Source organism: Artemia sp. Qi Xiang Cuo, chromosome 9 (assembly GCF_049724085.1).
Source record: "Artemia sp. Qi Xiang Cuo chromosome 9, ASM4972408v1, whole genome shotgun sequence".
Lineage (NCBI taxonomy): Eukaryota > Metazoa > Arthropoda > Branchiopoda > Anostraca > Artemiidae > Artemia > Artemia sp. Qi Xiang Cuo.
The window spans coordinates 12,886,988-12,909,212 of NC_142802.1; the positions used below are offsets into that span (position 1 = coordinate 12,886,988).

The following is a 22,225-nucleotide window of genomic DNA, read 5'->3' on the forward strand; positions in this document are numbered from 1 at the left end:
GAGATTTACTCACCTTAGGACCGTAATTATAACCCCTACAAAGTGTAGATTAACACACCAAACAAAACCTACGTTATAACAGCTGGTGGCAACATAAACTTACTTTACTACAAACTCACTGCTGGACCAAGCTCCCTGAGGTTGACACAACTGCGCACGCTCCTCTTCTGCCTTAGTTTTATTCTAAGCTTCACTATATACGGCCCCCTTCTATGCAGTTATAATTTTTCTTAAGTTCTTTTTTATAGTCACTGCACATCCCATTCAGAGACTGGCCAAAAAGACAAGCCGTCCTGGCTAAGTGGATGTGCGTTGGGTTGAGAATTCTTTGTCCAAGGGACATGGGTTCGATTCCTGACGTGGCCAGTTATTTGATTTCGGACGCGGGTCAGTGGTGTGACTCTGTAAGCTTAGCCAGAGTCAACCCTGCTCTAAATGGGTACCTGGAGAAATCTGGGGAAAGTAAGCAGGAAGTGTGTGCGAAAGTACAGGAAGGCTGGCCTCAGCCCCCCATTGCACTTCAGTAGGGAGGGGGTCGACATTTGACTAGTACAAGATCACAGCCAATTAGAGGGCTAGAATCCGACGAGTTCAAGATTACACGCCTCTTTCTAGGCCAATCAGAGAGCTACAGTACGACCGGTACAAGACCACACGCTCATTGAATCCGACCTGGTGTTACATCAGAACAGATTTCTGGCAATTTCAGCATTGAATTTTACGTAATTCGCTTGTCGAAACTACGCATTATATGCTATGACACAATTTCACCTCGTGAACATTCTTTTATAATGTCTAACCTTCAAACCTGAGATAACAGTTCGTTTGAGAGCATTGAGGAACAAACACCAGACACAATGGATGATATTGGTGTTATTGCTACGCAAATTCATAACGTAAGTTTTTATTTATAAATGATTAATTGTGATATTTGCAAGGTAAATTTTTACCAAATCATATTATTGAGTTACGAATAAAGTGGATATTCCACTCGATGCCTTTTGTTATGCTCTCCGAATATAATAATCATTTTTTGTCGGAAATGAATTTTAGCCCCCAATCCTATATATACCAATTCAGGGTATATATTTGTACATTAGGGGGGGGGTTGCATAAAGCGTATGTTAAATGAAACCCAGCTAGCATTTTTTCTCTGAACACATTGATTTTTTTTACTAGGCTAGCTTTTGGAAATGTCGTTTGGTATAAATTTTAGACATATAAACTGTGTGTTAACAAGCTTTTTCTATCTAATTATAGCTCTATATAGTGGGAACGTGCTTTCATGCCTATATTTCTAGAGTTTATAACATTTCAAAGGTTTTATGATGGGGGGAGGGGTCTACAGCCTAGTCTAGACTAACAATGAAATTTATCACCATTTCATTCTTTTTTTAGAAACATAATTTCTGTAATGCAGAGTGACAATATCTTAATGAAAAATATCTTTTTTTTATGCATTTAATTTGCCATACATTATTATAAAAAATAAATAAAAGAGCCTAACGGTGTATAAGAATTATCAACTTTTTAGCTAGTTTCAATGATAAAACTCCCCCAAAAGTTGTAAAATGTTTAAAAAAAAACTATAATTTAATTTCTTTTAAGGATAATTTTGAAGAATGCGTATAAACTGTGTGTTAACGAGCTTTTTCTATCTAATTATAGGTCTATATAGTGGGAACGTGCTTTCATGCCTATATTAAATAATTTCTGAGACCACACTGGCTAATCATGCCTATATTTCTAGAGTTTATAACATTTTGAAGGTTTTATGATGGGGGGAGGGGTCTATAGCCTAGTCGAGACTAACAATGAAATTTATCCCCACTTAATTCTTTTTTTAGAAACATAATTTCTTTAATGCAGAATGACAATATCTTAATGAATAATATTTTTTTCTTATGCATTTAATTTGCCATACAATATCATAAAAAATAAATAAAAGAGCCTAACGGTGTATAAGAATTATCAACTTTTTCGCTATTTTCGATGATAAAACTCCCCAAAAGTTGTGAAATGGTTTAAAAAAAACAAAAAAACTATAATTTAATTTCTTTTAAGGATAATTTTGAAGAATGCGTATAAACTGTGTGTTAAGAATGTTTTCCTATCTAATTATAGGTCTATATAGTGGGAACGTGCTTTCATGCCTATATTTCTAGAGTTTATAAAATTTCGAAGGTTTTATAACGGGGGGAGGGGTCTATAGCCTAGTCTAGACTAACAATGAAATTTATCACCATTTAATTCTTTTTTTAGAAACATAATTTCTTTAATGCAGAATGACAATATCTGAATGAAAAATATCTTTTTTTATGCATTTAATTTGCCATACATTATTATAAAAAATAAATAAAAGAGCCTAACGGTGTATAAGAATTATCAACTTTTTAGCTAGTTTCAATGATAAAACTCCCCAAAAGTTGTAAAATGGTTTAAAAAAAAACTATAATTTAATTTCTTTTAAGGATAATTTTGAAGAATGCGTATAAACTGTGTGTTAACGAGCTTTTTCTATCTAATTATAGGTCTATATAGTGGGAACGTGCTTTCATGCCTATATTTCTAGATTTTATAACATTTCGAAGGTTTTATGATGGGGGGAGGGGTCTATAGCCTAGTCTAGACTAACAATGAAATTTATCCCCACTTAATTCTTTTTTAGAAACATAATTTCTTTAATGCAGAATGACAATATCTTAATGAAAAATATCTTTTTTTTATGCATTTAATTTGCCATACATTATTATAAAAAATAAATAAAAGAGCCTAACGGTGTATAAGAATTATCAACTTTTTAGCTAGTTTCAATGATAAAACTCCCCAAAAGTTGTAAAATTGTTTAAAAAAAAACTATAATTTAATTTCTTTTAAGGATAATTTTGAAGAATGCGTATAAACTGTGTGTTAACAATGTTTTCCTATCTAATTATAGGTCTATAGAGTGGTAACGTGCTTTCATGCCTATATTTCTAGAGTTTATAACATTTCGAAGGTTTTATAACGGGGGGAGGGGTCTATATCCTAGTCTAGACTAATAATGAAATTTATCCCAATTTAATTCTTTTTTTAGAAAAATAATTGCTTTAATGCAGAATGACAATATCTTAATGAAAAATATCTTTTTTATGCATTTAATTTGCCATACAATATTATAATAAATAAATAAAAGAGCCTAACGGTGTATAAGAACTATCAACTTTTTAGCTAATTTCAATGATAAAACTCCCCCAAAAGTTGTAAAATGTTTTTTTTAACTATAATTTAATTTCTTTTTAAGGATAATTTTGAAGAATATGCCCCTCCTGCCGTCAAAAAATCCCAAATTGAGAATCACTCAGGTCTTTTAGTAATTTGCTACGCTACACGTTCTACGTTAAATATAGAAGATGTGAATACCATCTCCGGCCACACAAGGGCCTATATGCAAGAAGGCGAACCGACAATGGACATGTTGGCCTTGCAAGGAACAAATAATGTAAGTTTTAAATTTAACGATATTTCTCGGAAATAGACTAGCAGTCAACAAAGGCAAATTCTCCGTTTTTTGGCACTATTGACAACTGAATAACATCAAATAGGAAAGTGAAATGTGCTTGTCACATGATTGGCATGGGATAACACTACCCTTCAATTATCACATCAACCTATAATTCTAAATCAAAACCATTTCTAAAAGTATTTCCGGTTTACAACCATTCACTTCAACAAAAAGCTATTAACTGATTTTTTACAGATTAAAATGAATATTCGTATACATAGCTCTTAAGTTAAACAATTTGCCGTAGTTTAAGAATGTATTTTATTACGATGGGGAGGGGGGAGGGTAGATGTTGCTTATGATTAATATTTTCATATGGTAATTGCTTTTCATTTTGAGTACATTAAGATGAAACTATGGTGTGTGATATTCATTGCTTAATCCTCCAAAGCTCCCCAGGGGGGAGGGCTGAAAGTTATGAACTTTACCTCAGCTTACATCAGAGAATTCTAGAAGAACCTCGGTACTTGTGCATTATATGTCACCCACCACTATATACTGTACAAGGAACCACTACAGGAAACTAGACAAACGGCTATTTTCTGGATAAATGGATGAAAAAGCGTTATTTCAATTGCATTTACAATATTTAAACTGTTGTTTTTTGGGAGGATTAGGGGTTCAGCATGGTCGAAAATATAATAAATGTCTTTTAGGATGACTTAATCCTCCAAAGTCCCTAGGGGAGGGCTGAAAGTTATAAACGATACCCAGTGGGTGCATCAGAGAATTCTATAAGAGCTTATGTGTTTGTACAATTATATTTCACCCATCGCTATATATTGCACAAGGAACTACTACAGGAAACCCGACACAAGAATGTGTTTTTGATAAATCGAAGGTACAATGTGACCTAAACTGTGTTCAAAAAATTTAGACAACTTTTTTTGGGGTTCAGCATGATCGAAAATATAATGAATACGTGTTTTTGGATGAGTTGATTTTCCACAGCTCTTCAGGGGGGGGGGCTGAAAGTTATGAACTTTACCCAATGTTTACATCAGAGAATTCTATAAGAGGTTAGGTACTCGTGCATTATATTTCATCTACCACTATATACTGTACAAGGAACTACTACAGGAAACCAGACAAACGGCTATTTCTTAGACATATCGATGGTACAGCGTTACTTAAACTGCGTTTACAATATTTAAACTGTTGTTTTTGGGGCTTTAGGGGAGGAAAGGTATCTAGGTTAAGTTAGGTTACGTATTTAATATATGCAATGCTTTACCCTCACCCCCTAATATGCAACTATATAGCTCAATATTTCTTGGAAATTCTACTTTTTGCTTTTCTTGGAAATGGGTATAAGAGTGGAATAGATAATTTGAGGTTGGCATAGTATATCTGATTAAATAAATAAGCGACTAAAAAGATTGAATGGTAAAATTCTTCATTTGTAGTCCTATTGCGTAGGTAATGAAGGAGCATTTAACATTTTTTTCTAAATGTTGTGTGTTTTCGTATGATGTTTTAAATGATTTGAAAATATAGTCGCTAATAATCTAATTTTTGACTTCAAAAAAAAAGGAAAAAAGGTGATTTATACACTTTGAAATTAAGTGTCTATTTTCTCTATAGGTTAGAACGGATGTCATATCATACGCGCTACTTTCTCCCCCACCTGAAGAAACAAGTCATGAACTATGTGATCGCATTGACGAAATGGTTCCAATTGAAGCGCCAATTTAATTTCGTGATATTCAGATCGCCGTTGGAATATCACCTATCGACAAGCTATCCAGTAAATTTTTATGGGGGTGTGATGGTAGTGATGATTTAGATGGTATACCTGCTAACATTATTGACGACACGGAATGGGCAGATAACTTATTAGGAGAATATTTGAGTGTTGATAGTAATTCTTTAGATGTAGACGATAGTACATTTGAACAAAGTAATGAAGTTAGCTCAGAACAAGATTTGCTAGAGAGCGATTTACCTTGGCTGAGTCCTAACACTATACAAATTTTAGCCAATTTTAGTCGTGAGTTAAATGAGAAGCCTTCTCCCATAGATTTAATGAATATAACCCCATTTCAATCGAATTTAATTGAAGAAGAAAATAAATTGGCTTGGGTTGATTCGCATAGTCCTAACGCATTAGAGGCTATGTTGGGCGAACTGGGAGATTGCACTCCACACATCAGCCCTATTGTTGAACAAAGCGGGGGGGAGTAGGTAGTGATGCTATACAATTCGCACCGCTACCCGAATTTCAGCAAAAAAATTCAATTCTTAATACAATACACGTTTTCACTGAAATTTTTGGTGATCCGTTTAATACAGTAATGGCTGTGAATTTTAGACGCGACCCTATAAATATCATCCATACATATGTGGAGAAGATTTGAGCACTTCTTGAACGCCGATTTTAACTGTTGGGAGGGCGAGACAGCATAAAGGCCTTAATTGTTTTAAAAATATTCTATTTGAATGAAAATCACGGTGAGATCTATGATCATTATGTGCACACTGAAATGTTGTTGCTGCACCAAGGACTTCTTGAGCACCAAATTTAACTGTGGGGAGGACAAGACAGCATAAAGGCCTTAATTGTTTTAAAAATATTCTATTTGAATGAAAATCACGGTGAGATCTATGATCATTATGTGCACACTGAAATGTTGTTGCTGCACCCTCATTTTGAGAATTATGAGAATGTTTTCATGCAATGGTTTGACAATTTTGTCGCGCATCTGGACAATTATAATGAGAATGGTAGTGGTTCTGTGGTTTTATTTGTTGAAAATTTAAGTGTAAATATATGTAAATTTAAAAAATATTTTATTTTAAGAGGGGGGGGGGTAGGAGGACCCAGGGCAATAGTTTTAAAATATAATCCTGATTTACAAGGATATCAGGGTGTCCAACGAATCTGTTTCGAAACAGGCCAAAAGTGTTTCATGTAGGCATTTCTCATATCGGCCTTCCGACCTCTACAAGGTGAAGCTACAAAGAAAAATTTGGATCAGTGGGCCGTACACGGTAAAAAAGGATCTGATTTCCCCCGAGTAGATTTCACTTGTTTAACCGATATATTTCCTGTAATACTCAAAGGAATAGATATTTTTGAACGGGGAAACGTGCATTTAAAGATTGGTGTTACAGCGCTACTGCACGAAACAGAACTTGATGAGGGTGTGCGTTCTAATAATAAGGGGATAATATTCCCAGTAAGGGCCCCGTCGATTGAATCTGTGAAAAACTGGGTTTGGCTGTTGTAAACACCACCTAGTGAACCTAATTCAATTGGCCATTTCAATCCAATTACAGATATTAGTAGAGTTTAGGGGGAGGGAAAAACACATGGGGTACGCTACTATTGCCCAATGCGTTTGTCTAGATTTTGGACTGAATTAAAGCTACAAAATCACATGAAACATTGCAAAAGACATGGCTATCAATCGGTGGAGACAGTTGCTGGTGACCGATCAATTTTACGATTTAGAAATTTCCTGAATATACTTTTGCAAAGAGATAAAATAAGTTTAGACTGTGAAGCTCGACTGACAGATGTGAACGATCCACAATATCCAAATCGTATCAAAGAACATCAAGCTATTGCAGTTTCATTTGCCCACGCACAAAGAGACAGCATTAACACTATGCGTCTCTTAGAAATAGTTGAGACGTTGGAAAAGAAAGATTGCATGGTCAAAGCATTTACTAAATTTATTGTCACAGCGAATGGTACAGTGTCCCCTTTGAGACATACACACTACCCAATGATTCTATCAGCAGAGGATTGCCTGGCCATTAAAAATAGGAAAATATGTTTGGTATGTAAGGGGCAATTTGAAGAGGGGACTAAGGGGAAAGGGACTAGGGGAAAAGAGACTAAGGGGGAGGAAGGGGAAAGTTCGTGACCACTATCATTTTTGGCAGGAAATATCATCAGGGGGTAGTAATTTTCGTGGCGTAGCACATCAATCGGGCAATGTGAATGTGAGCCAGTAGTTCTTTATACCCGTTTTTATTCACAATTCAAATTACGATTTGAAATTTATTTTACCGGCTTTGGCATGTATGCACAGGGAGGAGGTTGCAGATAGCCCATAGGTAAATAGCTCATTTACCTATAATATTATACCCAAATCAGCTGAGAAGTTGTTGCTTTTAGAATTCACATGGCAAACAGTGGGTAATGGGCATACGTGATGGAATAAAATCCGCTTTTTAGATTCTAGTAGTTTTTTCCCCAAGGCTCTCAGCCAACTAATTCAAGTGCAGAAAAGTTGCAATTTCGATAGTTTCCCTCTGCTCAAACAGCGCTTTCCCGACAATGAGATATATGACGGACTGACTTGTAAAGGCATATATGCATATGGTTATTACAACTTTGGCGCAAGGTTAATTGAGAAGAAACTACCCCCCCCATTGAAGAAGTCTATACTTCACTTACTGATAGCGAATGTCCTATCAAAGAATATGAATTCTCCATTAGGGTATAGGTTAAGGGGGGCTGTAAAAATAGTTGGGACTGTTGAAGAATGTACTTGGCAAGCGACGTTTTACCTCTTTTAGATGTTAGCTGGAAGAACACCGACCAAATTTATTTGGAATTCGGGCTAGACTCACTCTACCCCTCGGCAATGTCTCACTACAGTTTACCGTGTGGCAATTACAAATGGCTTGAAAATCCTTGTTCCTTAAATTTCCCAGACCTTCAAACTGTCGAGGAAAATGGTCCCCAAGGATGGTATTTTGAAATACATGTTTATATACCAATCGAGCTCCACCATTCTGTCAAAGATATTGTTTTTCCGTGTGTAAATAGACCGGTGACCAAAAACTCTTTGAGTCCATACAATGGGTCTTTGGTCGAGGATATGGGTATGCATTTGACCCCCTCCAAGCAGAAACTGATTGCAGATCTGGACCCGAAACAGAATATTGTTGTTTAATATGTGCTATTGCGGTGGATGGTGACCAATGGTTTCAGGGTTACAAAGATACACAGAGCCCTGCAATTCGATCAGAAACCCTACTTGAAAACGTTTATTGACACGTTTGTCAGTAAACGCTCACAGGCAAAAAGTAAAGTTCAAATTGAAATGTAGAAACTTATTTTAAATTCAGCTTTTGGGAAAATGTGTGACAGCGTATGAAACAGATCTTGTTTTGACGTTGTAACCTGCCCCCGAGAATGTGCTCGTATCATCGACGATCCTAACTCCACAACATTCCCGGTCATAGGGCCGAATATGGTTCTCCTACACAGAAAAAAGAGAAATGTCGTTCTGAATAAGAATATTGCGGGAGGGAGTTCAGTACTGGAAATTTCCAAGAAACTCATGTTGTCATTCTTTTACAATGTGTGTAAGGTACAATGGCCAAGGGAGGGGGAAGTTCAAGTGTGCTATGGAGACACTGATTCTCTTTTATTAAAAGTTAAACCCGAGAATTTATTGAAGGATTTGAAAAATGGCACCCACATCAGCTCACGGATGGATTACACGAATTAGAACGAGAGCATGACTAGTAACCTACCTATTGATGGAAAAGGGACAAGAACCGGGACAAGAATATACAGTGTGGTTTCACGTGCAAATTGCAAAAAAGCGAGTAATCCTTTACCTATATAGTGGTCAAACACGTTTTGAGAGTATAGTCGAGATTGTATAAGACAATCAGACTGGTTATTGCTATATATTTCAATTACACATGGAATTTCACAAAAATATGCAATACAGTTTCACGTGCACATTGCAAAAGTGACCAAACCTTTTATACCTATAAAGTGGTCAAACACGTTTTGAAACTATAGTCAGGATTGTATAAGACAATCAGACTGGTTATTGCTATATATTTCAAATTTCACAAGAATATGCAGTACAGTTTCACATGGACATTTTAAAAAGCCGGCAAACCTATAAAGTGGTCAAACATGTTTTGAGAGTATAATTGCGACTATACAACACAACAAGACTGGTTTTTGAGACAACACCCATTTTTTAGGGCCAATCAGAGAGAGAGTGGAGGTTATTCTATATACAATAACTTGATTGGTGATTGGATTCAAATAAAAAGAGTGATTTTCATTCGTCCTTGAGATTTTGTATATAATGTTCATGCGTTACAATTAAATTTTCATAATTTTTTAACACACCATGGATAACACATTTGATATTATTGACTTTGAAGCTATGGATACATCGATTTACAATGTGAGTTCAGTTTAGTAAATTTTCTTAATATATTTCCAAATAAAATCATTTTACATAGTCATCCCTTCAGTAAATTCAAATTCAGGGGCATATCCCCACCCCTCCCCCCAACAATACAAACTCTACAATATGATGATTATAGTCGATAGAACACGTAAAATACCCTCTTTTTTCCATTACGTAAACCCCATCTTCCCTCCCTCCTCCCCTCTGTTTACGAGTTTAATTCATTCATTAGAAACAATTCTTTTGTTCAAAAAATGTCCTATCCTCATTATTAAAATAGAGTGTGCTTTCCTTTCCGGTCTAAATAAAACCACCTGTGTTTATAATCCTGTTACAAAAAGGGTCGGTTTTAGAAACAGACTTCACACGCTTGTGTTATCGCCATAGATTAATGACACTTGCGTTTGTGTAATTCAAGACACTTTGAAAGAGAGAGATTGTTTTTTGGCAAAATTAAACGAGATATTCTATTTTCAAGTGTATTTGATGAAAGCAAATGGATTTCATAGATGATTAAGAGGCTTTTATAAAAATATAAGGTGGGGAAGGGGGGGGGGGCAATATATCAATTCTAACACCTTCGTTGTAAGGTGAAAAACAAACAATTTCTTTGCATGAAAAGTAAGGGGGGCGGCGGGAGTTTTTGTGCACATGTAAACCCTTTGACTATAAAAATAATGCGATAATTCTGACACGCATCATTGAAGTTTAGTGTTTGGTTAGCTGTTAATTATAGCATATTTATGGCAGACTATTTTTAGATCTATATTTTAAATCTATGTATTGGATTTGATGCAGCGGGGGTACTAATTTTTTATTCTGTAAAAAGGGTAATCGTTTTTCCATACTAAATTTTGTCTTCTTTTTAAGGACAATTTTGAAGAATGCCTGCCTCCCCCTCAAAAGAGAGCTAATGGTGCTACTCCAATGCAACAACTGGAGATAGCTGGCCCATCGAGAACCACCCACATCCCTTCCAGACCGACGCTGCCTGTCCAAGCCTCATCCGTTCCAGCCCCTATGCAGCCAGGTAGAAAGCTGAAAAGAGAGTGGATGGCTGCTCACATGTTGGTGAGTCCCGCCGCTCCAACCCCCCAAGCCAGTGACATCGCAGCCACCACCAGATCTATGCAAGAAACAGACGTCCCCGTCCCATCTATCCCAAATAATACTTTGCCAAGACCATCCGGCACTCAACTGTAGTCAGTCGGAATTTGGCAATGTAGGCATGTTTACCTCTACCTTCTACCTGCTTATAGAAATATCTACCTATTTCTGTCCAACCTTTTTTTAGTCTTTTCTCCTCACCATTTTTTCAACACTGTAAAAGTGTGTGTTAGAGATATTAAAATATTAATCCCCCGCCCAAACCATTGTTTTAAATTTCTCTGCTCCCCTCCGAGATATCTAAATATAATGTAATTTTTTTTTTATTGTCAAAGAAAGCACTCTTTTGCTTCTTTCTGAACTTTCTGGGGGAGGGGGTGGAGGCAAGTATTTACTTAAATAATGCTAGGAGAGGGGAAATTAAGTTTTGAGGGAGGTGTGAAAAATTGTACTTATTCAATATCAGGGTAAACATACGACTTGAAATGCTTCAGCATAAATAGGGTATTGCGTCTTTCTGAACCTTCTGGGGAGGGGGTGGGGTGGAGGCAAGTATTTAGTTAAAATAAAACTAGGAGAGGGGAAATTGAGTTTTGAGGATGGGGTGACAAATGAACATAGTTTTTTAGCTTTATGAAATAATGGTTATTTCACATAGAAAATAAAACCCTTTTTTGTATAGATTAATGAATTAGCACCGCCTTCCTCATCAGATCATGAAACATCCATTTTTAGTGGACCAGAAGCAATCCTAGCACCGCCAATGGAGTTTAGAGATGAGCCTGCACTAGTTCTAGACACTATGGAGTGGCATAGGGGTTTTCTAAATGATCGTTTTGGGGACATGGCCAGCCTAGATGATCTAACATGTGACATTGACATAGTGGAGGACCCGGAATGGACAGATATATTTATGAGAGAGCATTTAGGTTGTGTTAGTAGTAGTAGTGCATCTGAACCGGGTCCTCATAAAAAAATTCCGTCACAGGACAATACAGGCTGGCATGATCAGCTACCCCAAAACACCCTGGAATACATACTAACAGGCTTAGAGGACTTCATGCCATCTCCATCAATATCAATTGAAAAAACTGGGGGTGGTGCTATTGACAATTCTATGTCACCCCCCACCATTCTGGTTAATGATACAACTAGTAGTAGTAGTAATAATCATATAGCAACATCACAAGTACCCCCACTTCCAGATTTTTTCTTTCCAACTCTGCCTTGCACCACGCAAAGGTTTACAGCGCCAAATTCGGTGATCCCTTTAACTCTCTAGTGTCTGGTTATATAATAACAGATCCCCTGGACATTACACATTTATATACTAATAAGATTCGAGCCATTCTTGAACAACAGATTGGGGTGTGGGGGTGGGGTGAGTATAAAAGCATCAATAGCACTAAAAATATTTTTTTTTAATGAAAATGCGAGCGAGCTGTATTCAAAATACTTGCACACAGAGATGTTGGCAATTCGCCCGCATTCATCAAATTATGAGGATGTTTTTCTAAATTTGGTTAATAGCATTCACTAAGTGGTAAAATTATAACGAGGGAGGTAGTGGGTCAGTGGTTTTATTTATTGAAAGTTTAAACTTTAATATTTGTAGATTTAAAAAGGATTTTATTTTTAAAGGTGGACATGGGGATAGGGCTATAGTTTTAATATATCATTCAAATTTTGAGGTATGTAGGGGGATACAATGAATCTCTTTCGATACGTGGCTACAATGTTTCAAATATGCATTTTTAATTGGCACCTACAGACCTCTTCACATGGAGGCATCTAAGAAAAATTTGGATGAAATGGCAGTTAATGGTAGGGAGGGTTCAAAGTTCCCCATAGTAGATTTTAATTGTTTAAATGGTCAATTTACCATGACACTAAAAGGAATAGAAATTTTCGAGCGGGCTAATGCACATTAAAAGATTCGTGTCACGGTGTTACAGTATGAAACCGAATTTGAGGAAGGTCACTGTTCCAATAAGAAGGGTGTATTATTTCCAGTGAGGGCTCCTTCAATTGAATAAGTGGAACATTGGGTGTGGCTTCTATATACACCAACCACAGAGCCTGATTCATTTGGACATTTTAATCCAATTACCGATATTAGTAGGGTTTTTGGGGAGGGTAAAAAAATAGAGTGTATGTTATTACTGTCCAACATGCCTGTCCCGATTTTGGAATGATTTAAAGTTAAAGCATCATATTAAACACTGTAAACGGCATGGATACTAGGCTGCGGAGACGGTAAGCAGAGATAGAGCGATCTTACGTTTTAAAAATTTCCAAAACACGCTCCAACAGAGCAATAAGATCAGTTTGGACTGCGAAGCGAAACTCACAGACGTGTACGATTCGTCAAACCCAAATCGTGTTAAAATACATGAAGCCATAGGGGTCTCTTACGCTCATGCACAACGATATTCCAATAATACCATGCAAGTGCTGGATGTAGTTGAGATGTTGGGTGCAGGTGAAGACTGCATGCGCTCGGCATTGGTCAGTCTAATCAAAACAGCGAACGGTGCAATTTCGTGCCTTCGCTACACAAACTATCCTATGCTCCTATCACCAGATGACATAGTGCCATATAAAAATTGTAAAACGAATAGGATTGAACGGGGGAAAATGAGAATGGTATTGCGACGGGAGAGAAGTGGAAGGTGATCGATCATGATCAATTGTACCAAGACATTATATCGGGGGGGGGGAGTAACTTTAGAGGGGTAGCACATCTGTCGTGCAATTTGAACGTTAGACAACAATATTTCGTACCTGTTTTTATACACAATTCCAATTACGACCTAAAGTTTGTTCTATCGACGTTGGCCCGAATTGCCAAGGGTGGAGTTGTAGATAACGCATGGATAGATGGTTCTTTTTCATATAATATCATACCCAAGTCATCGGAGACGCTACTGATGCTAGAATTCATGTGGAAAACAGTTGACAAGGGTAACACGTGCCTGAATAAAATCCGTTTTTAGACTCTTTCAGCTTCTTTCCCAAATCCTTAAGTCAATTGATTCAAGTACAAAAAAGTGACAATTTTGATAGCTTCCCTCTCCTTAAACAGCACTTCCCCGATGATGAAATGTATGATTTATTAACGTGTCAGGACATATATCCATATGATTATTAAAAATCTGCCTGGAGGCTATATGAGGTGTCATTACCGCCCATTGAAGCTTTTTACAATTCTCTTACTGAGAGTGAATGCACCACTAGCGAATACGAATTTGCTAAGAGGGTTTGGGCAAAGGGCAGATGTAAAAATGGGTGGGACTATTGTAAACTATACTTTGCCAGTGACGTACTTACTCTTCTGGACATTGTATGCAAAAATACGGATAAAATCTATGGGGAATTTGGGTTGGATTAAGGTTAATATTTTTCCACTCCTCATCTGGTGATGGACTTGATACTTAAAATTAGAAAAGAAGAAATAGGTCTGATCGCCGACGTGGGTCAGCATCTGTTTGAAGAGAGATCAATGAGGGGTGGGTATGTTTTTCACGGGGACCGTATCATGAAAACTGATCCGACCGGACAGCACACCGATGAAAAGTCGGACGCAGTTTTTTTGGATATGAATTCTCTTTACCCATCGGCAATATCTCACTACTGTTTGCCGTGTGGCAATTATAAATAGCTTGACAATATATGTGCTTAGAATTTCCCCGACATTGCTATCGTTGAGGAGAATGGGGCACAGGGATGGTTTTTTGAAATTGACGGTGAAATACCCATGGAAATCCATGACTCGGTAAAAGACTTTGTTTTTCTGTGCATAACTATACCGGTGGGTAGGGACTCTGTGAGCCCCTACAGTTTATCTTTAGTAGAGGGCGGGAGTATGCAGTGGGTACCTTCAAAACAAAAACTAATTGCCGACCTCAACCCGAAACAGAATATCGTTGTTCATCACGTGCTATTGAAATGGATGGTGTCCAGTGGTTGCAAAGTCCCAAAGATTCATAGAGCTCTCCAATTTGAGAATAAGCCTTATTTAAAATCGTTCACTTACACCATTGTCATTATGCGTTAACAATCGAAAACATAGTTCGAAAAAGAAGTCTATAAACTCATTTTGAACTCAGCCTTCGGTGTAATGTGTGAGAGCATATAAAACAGAAGTCGTTGTCACGTTGTAACCAATTCCAAAGATTGTGTTCGAATCATTGCGGATTCAAACTTCACATCGTTCACAATCATAGACTCTAATATGGTGCTCCTACATCGCAAGAAAAGAAACATTGTTTTAAATAAAAATATTGCAGGTGGGATTGCAATGACTGAAATATCTAAAAAACTCAAGTTGCCATTTTATTATAATGTATGCAAGGTACATTGGCCGATTGAGGGACAAGTTCAAGTGTATTACGGGGACACTTATTCACTCCTGTTAAAAGTCAAAACTGAAAATCTATTGAATGATTTGGAAAATGGCGAGTACATTAGCTCACGAATGGACTGCAGCAATTGAGGGAAATCCCACTACCCAGATCTAGTGAAATGTCAGGCCCCAAATCAATTGTTAATGATAAAATCCGAAATGGGTAGTGGTCTGATATTCAGTGGTGTGTTTCCTGGGCGTAAGGTATACTGTGTGGAAACACACAACAAGGATATCAAACAAGTTTGCAAGGGGGTACCTACACACTTTGTAAAAAAAAATTTCGACAGGAGTGTGTATAGAAACTATGTGGAACGTAGTTTAGTCCCAAGAGCGAAATTCATGGCGTTTCGCTCTTTACAATTTAAAAACTACACAGTTAGAGTTGAGAAAAACGCCATGTCGGCCATATCAGACAAAGTCTATGTACTTTAGGATGGTGTGAAGGCACTACCACACGGTCATTATTTAATCTCAGACCGATTTGAATGTTTAGTGTAAATAAAACAACTCGATCTACATAAATTAACTTAATCACATTAAAAAAGTACAAAGTTGGTAGGAGGGTTTTTTTTGGGTGATGGGTGTTTTTAAATTCTTTTTTTTTCTATATCACAAACAATTTTCAATGTGTGAGCAAGGCAGAGCAATTTCAACTATTTAATGCCCCCCCGCCCCCGGCCCAACGCAGCGGGCCCCATGGCGCTTCCCATCCCGCGGAGCTTCCCGGCCCGCCGCAGCGGGCCCACCGGCGCTTCCCGGCCGTCGCAGTGGCCGCCCTCCGGGGGGGGACCCCATTCCAAATTTAAAATGTTGTAAATAAAAGTGTGTGTGATATTATTTTAAGTGTGTGTGCATATTGTAAGAAATGTTGTATTTTCTTTTTATAAATTAAAAAAAGCGTATTTATTAAAGTGTTTTTTTTCTAGTGCTTATGTAAATGTTGTATTTTTTATTATAAATAAATATAAAAAAAAGTGTATTTTTTCATGTTCAATTTTTTTCATATTCAATGAAGTATTTTTAAAGTTTTGTTACTTTTATGCGCATAATAAAAGAAAATATGATTCTTTATTCGTAATCTCATTATTCTTGAACGTGCTAGTAGTAGGGAAACCATTTATTCAACAGACACCTATAGTCTACAGCTAGTTTTCTTATCGACCTTTTGAAGGGAAAATGTATAAATTTAAAACCCAATTCAGATCGTTTCTGTGTGGGACGTCAATGTTGGGAAAAACGACACTCATAACCAAAATAATTAAAAATTGCGATAAAATATTTGTGGAAAAGCCGAAAAAAATCTACTATTGTTACAGTATTTGGCAGGAGTCATACGATAAAATAAAAGCAATTGGCACGGCGGGATTGTTGCAGATACAACTCATACAGGGGGTTGATGTTTTCAGCATTATTGAACCAAACTCTTGGCTGATTATTGACGATCTGGCTGAATCTATTGAACAATGGTCCCAGGAAATGCTACAACTGTTCACTGTTCGCTCTCATCATGAACAGATTTCCGTTACTCTGGTTCAACACAATCTCTTTCATCAGAGCAAATGTATGCGAACACTTGCATTGAACTGCACCTACTATATCATTTACAGAGTTGTTCGTGTTTGTAGCTCGCTAATAACTCAATAAACAAATATATCTTGGGGCACCTAAATTTCTGCCCTCAGCATACAATCAGGCAACTAATAAACGCTAAGGCTATATCCTGTTGGATCTTCATCAAAATACACCCGAGGATCTGCATGTAGTCACAGATATTTTTGACAATGAAATTACAGTATATCTCTCCGTGAACACTAAAAAAGGCTATTAATTGCTATCATGACACTGAAGAAACTACATGAACATATACATTTATTTTCAGTTCTAAGCACTTGAAAACCCTCGCTTAGGAAAGCCATACTCAAACATGGTATTAACCATGATTTCATTAATCTAATATCTGAACTTTGTTTAAATTTGACCGAGGGCAATGTTCAACTGCCTGAAGTAGTTAAGCAACAGGCAAAGCAACATCGTTCCCTTGTACGTACATTGGCCTCTAAAAAGAAAGGAAAGAGTTTTAAAAAGAAATGTCTTGTTCAGGCGGGCGGTAGGTTTTTCACACTTTTACTGCCAATAAATGCAGGACTTGTAAACAGTTTTCTCTAGAGATAGAATGGCAAAACCCTGTAAATTGACTCAAATAAAACTCGCTCTCTCACCCGTCGAACACTTTGAGAACAATCTGAGTAAATTCATTCACAACGAGAATATTGATGATGATAAAAAACTGCTTTTACTTCAAGATGCACTTCGCCGAGTGGACAAACATAAGCCCTATCGTGCGAAGACCAGTGGTATTGATCATAAAAAAGGACCATCTCCTTAGGATTTTGCTTCTGCTGTAAAACAATTGAAGAAGGAGGAATTGTATTAATTTGCAGCGTAATCTGGAATTCTAAGCACCAAATATTAGGTTGAAAAAATAACACGACTCCTAACATATCTCGTGGACAGTAATCAAGATCATGTTCACGTTGAGGGCAATGGGAAAGGGATTATAATTCAGGTGAAGAGCTATAATCTACTTGATTTAATCTAGGATATGGTTACAAATCGTAAAGGACTATTATCATTCGACACTCATCTATACAGCTTTCTAAATACATTAAACTTCCCCAAAAGCCTTATTAACAATAGAAAAATTCTATGAAAAATAAATGAACATACACCCTCGTCATCAACAACAACAACACCATTAAAATATGAACATGAAGAGGAAGAAGATTTTAAATCAATCTTGGAAAATACTAGCTAACCTAGCGGAAATTTGATACCGGTGGCGAAGAGGAGCATACCTTTGATAGCTAGACAAAACTAAAAATGTATCAAATCACCATCATCCTCGTCGTCATCCACAACTAGTATACAAAAGGGTAGCGGACGTTACACTACGTGTTTAAGTTCAAAATGGTTGAAGTTCTGAAAGGTGTTCATGAAAATATTGGTGAAGCGGGGAGTTTAAGTTCCCCCACCACTTTCCAAAGTCACTGGGGTTCACACTAAAAGTGTACAAGACTATCTACAAAATGAATAAAGTTACACTCTGCATAGAAATCATAGACTTCGTGCTAATCATTATTGAAAAACTAAAGCCTTTTTCCCATTGCATATAATGCAAGAAGATCTCCTAACTCTAGATGAGATTCAACGACGTCACAATACACCGTACAAGTACATTCTACTTGCAATCAGTGTTTGTAGTCGTTATGCTAATGCAATTCCATTTCAATCAAAGAGAGGCGTTGAAGTTGCTCAGGCTATAGAAAGTATTCTCTAACAGGATTCGTATAAAAAAATTCAAACGGATCGCGGTAGTGAATTTGTTAATCCCCATGTTGCAAAAGTACTAGTGAAATATAGCACACTGCTCTATCATAGTTATCGTCCTATAAAGGCTGCATTGGCCGAACGATTGATAAGAACTATTCGACTTTTAATTTCAAGATATTGCACCTTGAAAAGTGCATCTGCTTTTATTCATGATTTAGTTAAAAACATGTTGATCTATAATCAACGACCTCATCGATCAATGTCCAACTCAACCCCAACGGAAGTTCATCATTCTGATCATGATACAATTGACACCTTTCTTAAACAATATTCCAATGAAACGATTGTCAAGAAGAAGAAAAGAAAATTCATTGTTGGTGATACTGTTTGAATTAATAAAACAACTAATTTTTTTGAAAAGGGCAATTACGCGTGGTCCACAAAACTTTTTAAAGTGGCGAAAAACTTAGATCGCGAACCCATGACTTATCGTTTGTGCGATAACAAAGCTGAACAAATTTTCATCAGCTTTAATGACTATCAACTACAGAAAGTTAAAAATAAAAGTGAAATCTATCATATTGAAAAGATATTAAAGACTCGTACTCACAGGGGTAAGAAACAGTTACTTGTTCGTTGGCTAGGATACAACTCTGATTTTGATTTTTGGATCGGTGTTGAAGATATTGACAATGCCCAATGATTTCTATGTAACTTTTATGTCCAACGCTTCCGATCCTCTCTACAAAGACTTGAATAAGACAAGTGATTTTTGGACGAAACTCTCCCCCGCCATCAAATTTGACGGTGCCAATGAAGTGGTTCTTGTCGACATCATTCTCAAAAATACCTATGACATCCTGAGAAAAGATCGTGTGTATGATATAAAAGTTATACCATTCGATTGGACACTCTTTGTCGACTATGAATGGGTTGAAGCAACTAAATCTAGCGAATATCCACATGTCAAATTGAAATATATTGAATACGATAATATGACAGATTTGTGTCGTACAATCAATAGAAAAATCTCATATCTTAGGAATGGTATATTCCATTTTAATTATTCATTGGAACACGATAGGATTTACATTACTTCACCTCTTGAAACTGAAATAATTATTCTCAATGATAATCTTAGAGACGTTCTTGGCTTTAAACAGAATATGATCAATGGGAAAAACGCTTGCAGTGTTTACGGAATGGATCAAGTTATTTTTTCTGATTATCCACCTGGTTTCGCCTCGGACTCTTGTATATTTCTCTATGCATCCTTTGTGGAAACATCGAGAGTTGGTAATTCAAATGTCCCCCTCCTACATGTTCTTGAACGAAAAACAACTCATGAACTTGTTCATCACTATAATATAAAGCATTTTCAGTATGTTCCTGTAAACACTTAGTATTTGGAACTCTGTCAGTTAACACTAAAAAGTAAAGTGGGTGATCCTCTATCAGTAATAAGAGGTTAAATAGTGACTAAATGTTGTTTTTGATCAAACGTTAGTGACACCAACACCTAACATTAACAATAAAAGAATTCTATTTGTGTACCCCGATATCGATTGCTATTTTGGTGCTTTGAGTCCACGTCAAATAGGCAATAGATTGGACTACTACAAGGGGCGTACTACAATGTCTGGCTATGGTCTTGGTAGCTGGTTTGCTAGGCTATTTCGTTCTGCACTACCCCTTGCTAGAAAATATCTTGTACCTGCTGCATCAAATTTTGCTGCCTCAGCACTATAGGACTGGGGGTCGGGTAAGAATTTCAAGGAGAGTGTAAAGGAAAATATTAGATCTTCAGCAAAAGTCGTTGGTGAGCAATTAAAATCTCAGCAAAATAGGAAGGGATTGAAAAAGATGCGTGCGCATCATTCACTCATCAGTCTCCACCCAGGCGGGAAGCGAAGGACATCAACAAGAAGTTTGAGGAATAAAACAAGGAAGACCAATAAGCAGAAGAAAAAGAAAAAGATTGTTAGATCAAAGAAGGATTTCTTCTCTTAAGATGACTTATATCCCCCACAAGGAATCACATCCATCAATCAGTTCCTCATTGAATCTGTTCAATGCTGAAAATGTTGATGTCAGTGTCAAGTATGGCTACTATGAACAATTTCACCCCCAACAACCCCTCTAGGAAAATATATACTTTCAAATATTTTCAAACGAAGACTATTTGATTGATTTGTCCTCAGCATATGTTGATTTAAATGTTATGGGGAATACAAGTTCATGTAGTATGACTCCAACTGATGCCTCTGGTCTCTGCTACGGAATCTGTATTGTATACAGCCTGTCCGAATATATGAATTTAATTAAGAGGGGACCATTTGTGAGCACAAGCATAATTAGTCCAATTAAATAATTTATGGACAATTTATAATGGAGAAACGAAAGGCATACAAGGAGTTGAGAGGACTCTCATTGGGCTATGAATATCGATCAGGTGTTGATACTGACGGTGAGTTGACTACTGCAGTGAGCCAGGAATATCATTTAGTTGTAAAATTAAATCATGAGATATTCAATATATCCCAATGGTTACCCCCTAATGTTAAGATTGACATAAAGTTGCAACCAGCCCCATCGAATTTCATTTTGAGAAAAACACTTCCTGCAGCACCCGATTCAAATGTCATTATCACATCGGCACTTCTCCACGTTCGAAAACAACAAGTTATGAGCTCTGTTGCATTGGCAGTGGAAAAGCTAAGATCCAATGGTAACAATATTAAACTTCTTGTACCCCGTACAATTACCAATCAACGCCACATTGCCACCGGCTCTCGTACCTATACCGATTCATCGCGTATCACGTAAGTAATCCATTATAACTTGGAATTGGTATGAGTTTAAAGTGTCAACGCCTTTGTGCCAGTTATTAAATCTCCCCATGATTTAAAGGTTCTCGATCTTTCTATCATTGTGTGTAATGTTACTTGTCGCTAAAAGTCCACTCTATTATATGACAAAAAATAATATAGAAATCTGTATGAGTATACTACCCATTCCCTTGATCACTACTTCCAACTATTTGAAAATGGAATAACCGATTCAATGTTTTTAAAAAATCAAGGCGTAATTGTTTTAGACTTGTCAGGGACCTAGTATTTGACCAAAGTACGAACAGGAAATGTACATTTAGAGTGCACATTTGCTGATGCTTCGACTGAGAGTATCACGCTAATATCATTCAGTCAATTCGAAATCAATTTGAAGTTCCCACCCAACGGGAGTGTTCTATTATACCTAACACCGTAAACAAAAACAAAATAATCAAGGTATTCAGTATGGATCCATGCATGTCCCAGTACAAGTCCTATTGCATACCATCGGACTTCATTGAAAAAATTCCAAGTGTTAACAATACCCTAATCATTGTTAATAGCAGTCCATCGACTTTGAACACAGGCCATTGGCTATGCTTCTTTCAAACAGCTAAGAATATTGAATTTTTTTTTCCTCTTGGCCTATCGTATAAATTCTACACTCCATACATCATCAACTTTATTGAAAGCAGTGGGAAAACTATTATTCAAAATACACGAAGAGTACAGGATTTAACGACTAAGACATGTGGCTTTCATGCACTACTCTTTCATGTTCTTATGTCGTGGCTATACCTACAAGCAGTTTCTCGACATCTACGTT

General features: G+C 36.8%; 1 protein-coding gene across 1 annotated transcript; it reads left to right on the forward strand.

Annotated features, from left to right (window-relative positions):
- Positions 1-846: 846 nt before the first annotated feature.
- LOC148948322 (uncharacterized) lies at positions 847-5,261 on the forward strand. The gene is made up of 3 exons (XM_089094190.1): positions 847-896; positions 3,284-3,481; positions 5,129-5,261. Exons 1-3 carry the CDS (start codon positions 858-860, stop codon positions 5,237-5,239), a joined length of 348 nt encoding a protein of 115 aa, XP_088950316.1. The 5' UTR covers positions 847-857; the 3' UTR covers positions 5,240-5,261.
- The last annotated feature ends 16,964 nt before the right edge of the window (positions 5,262-22,225 follow it).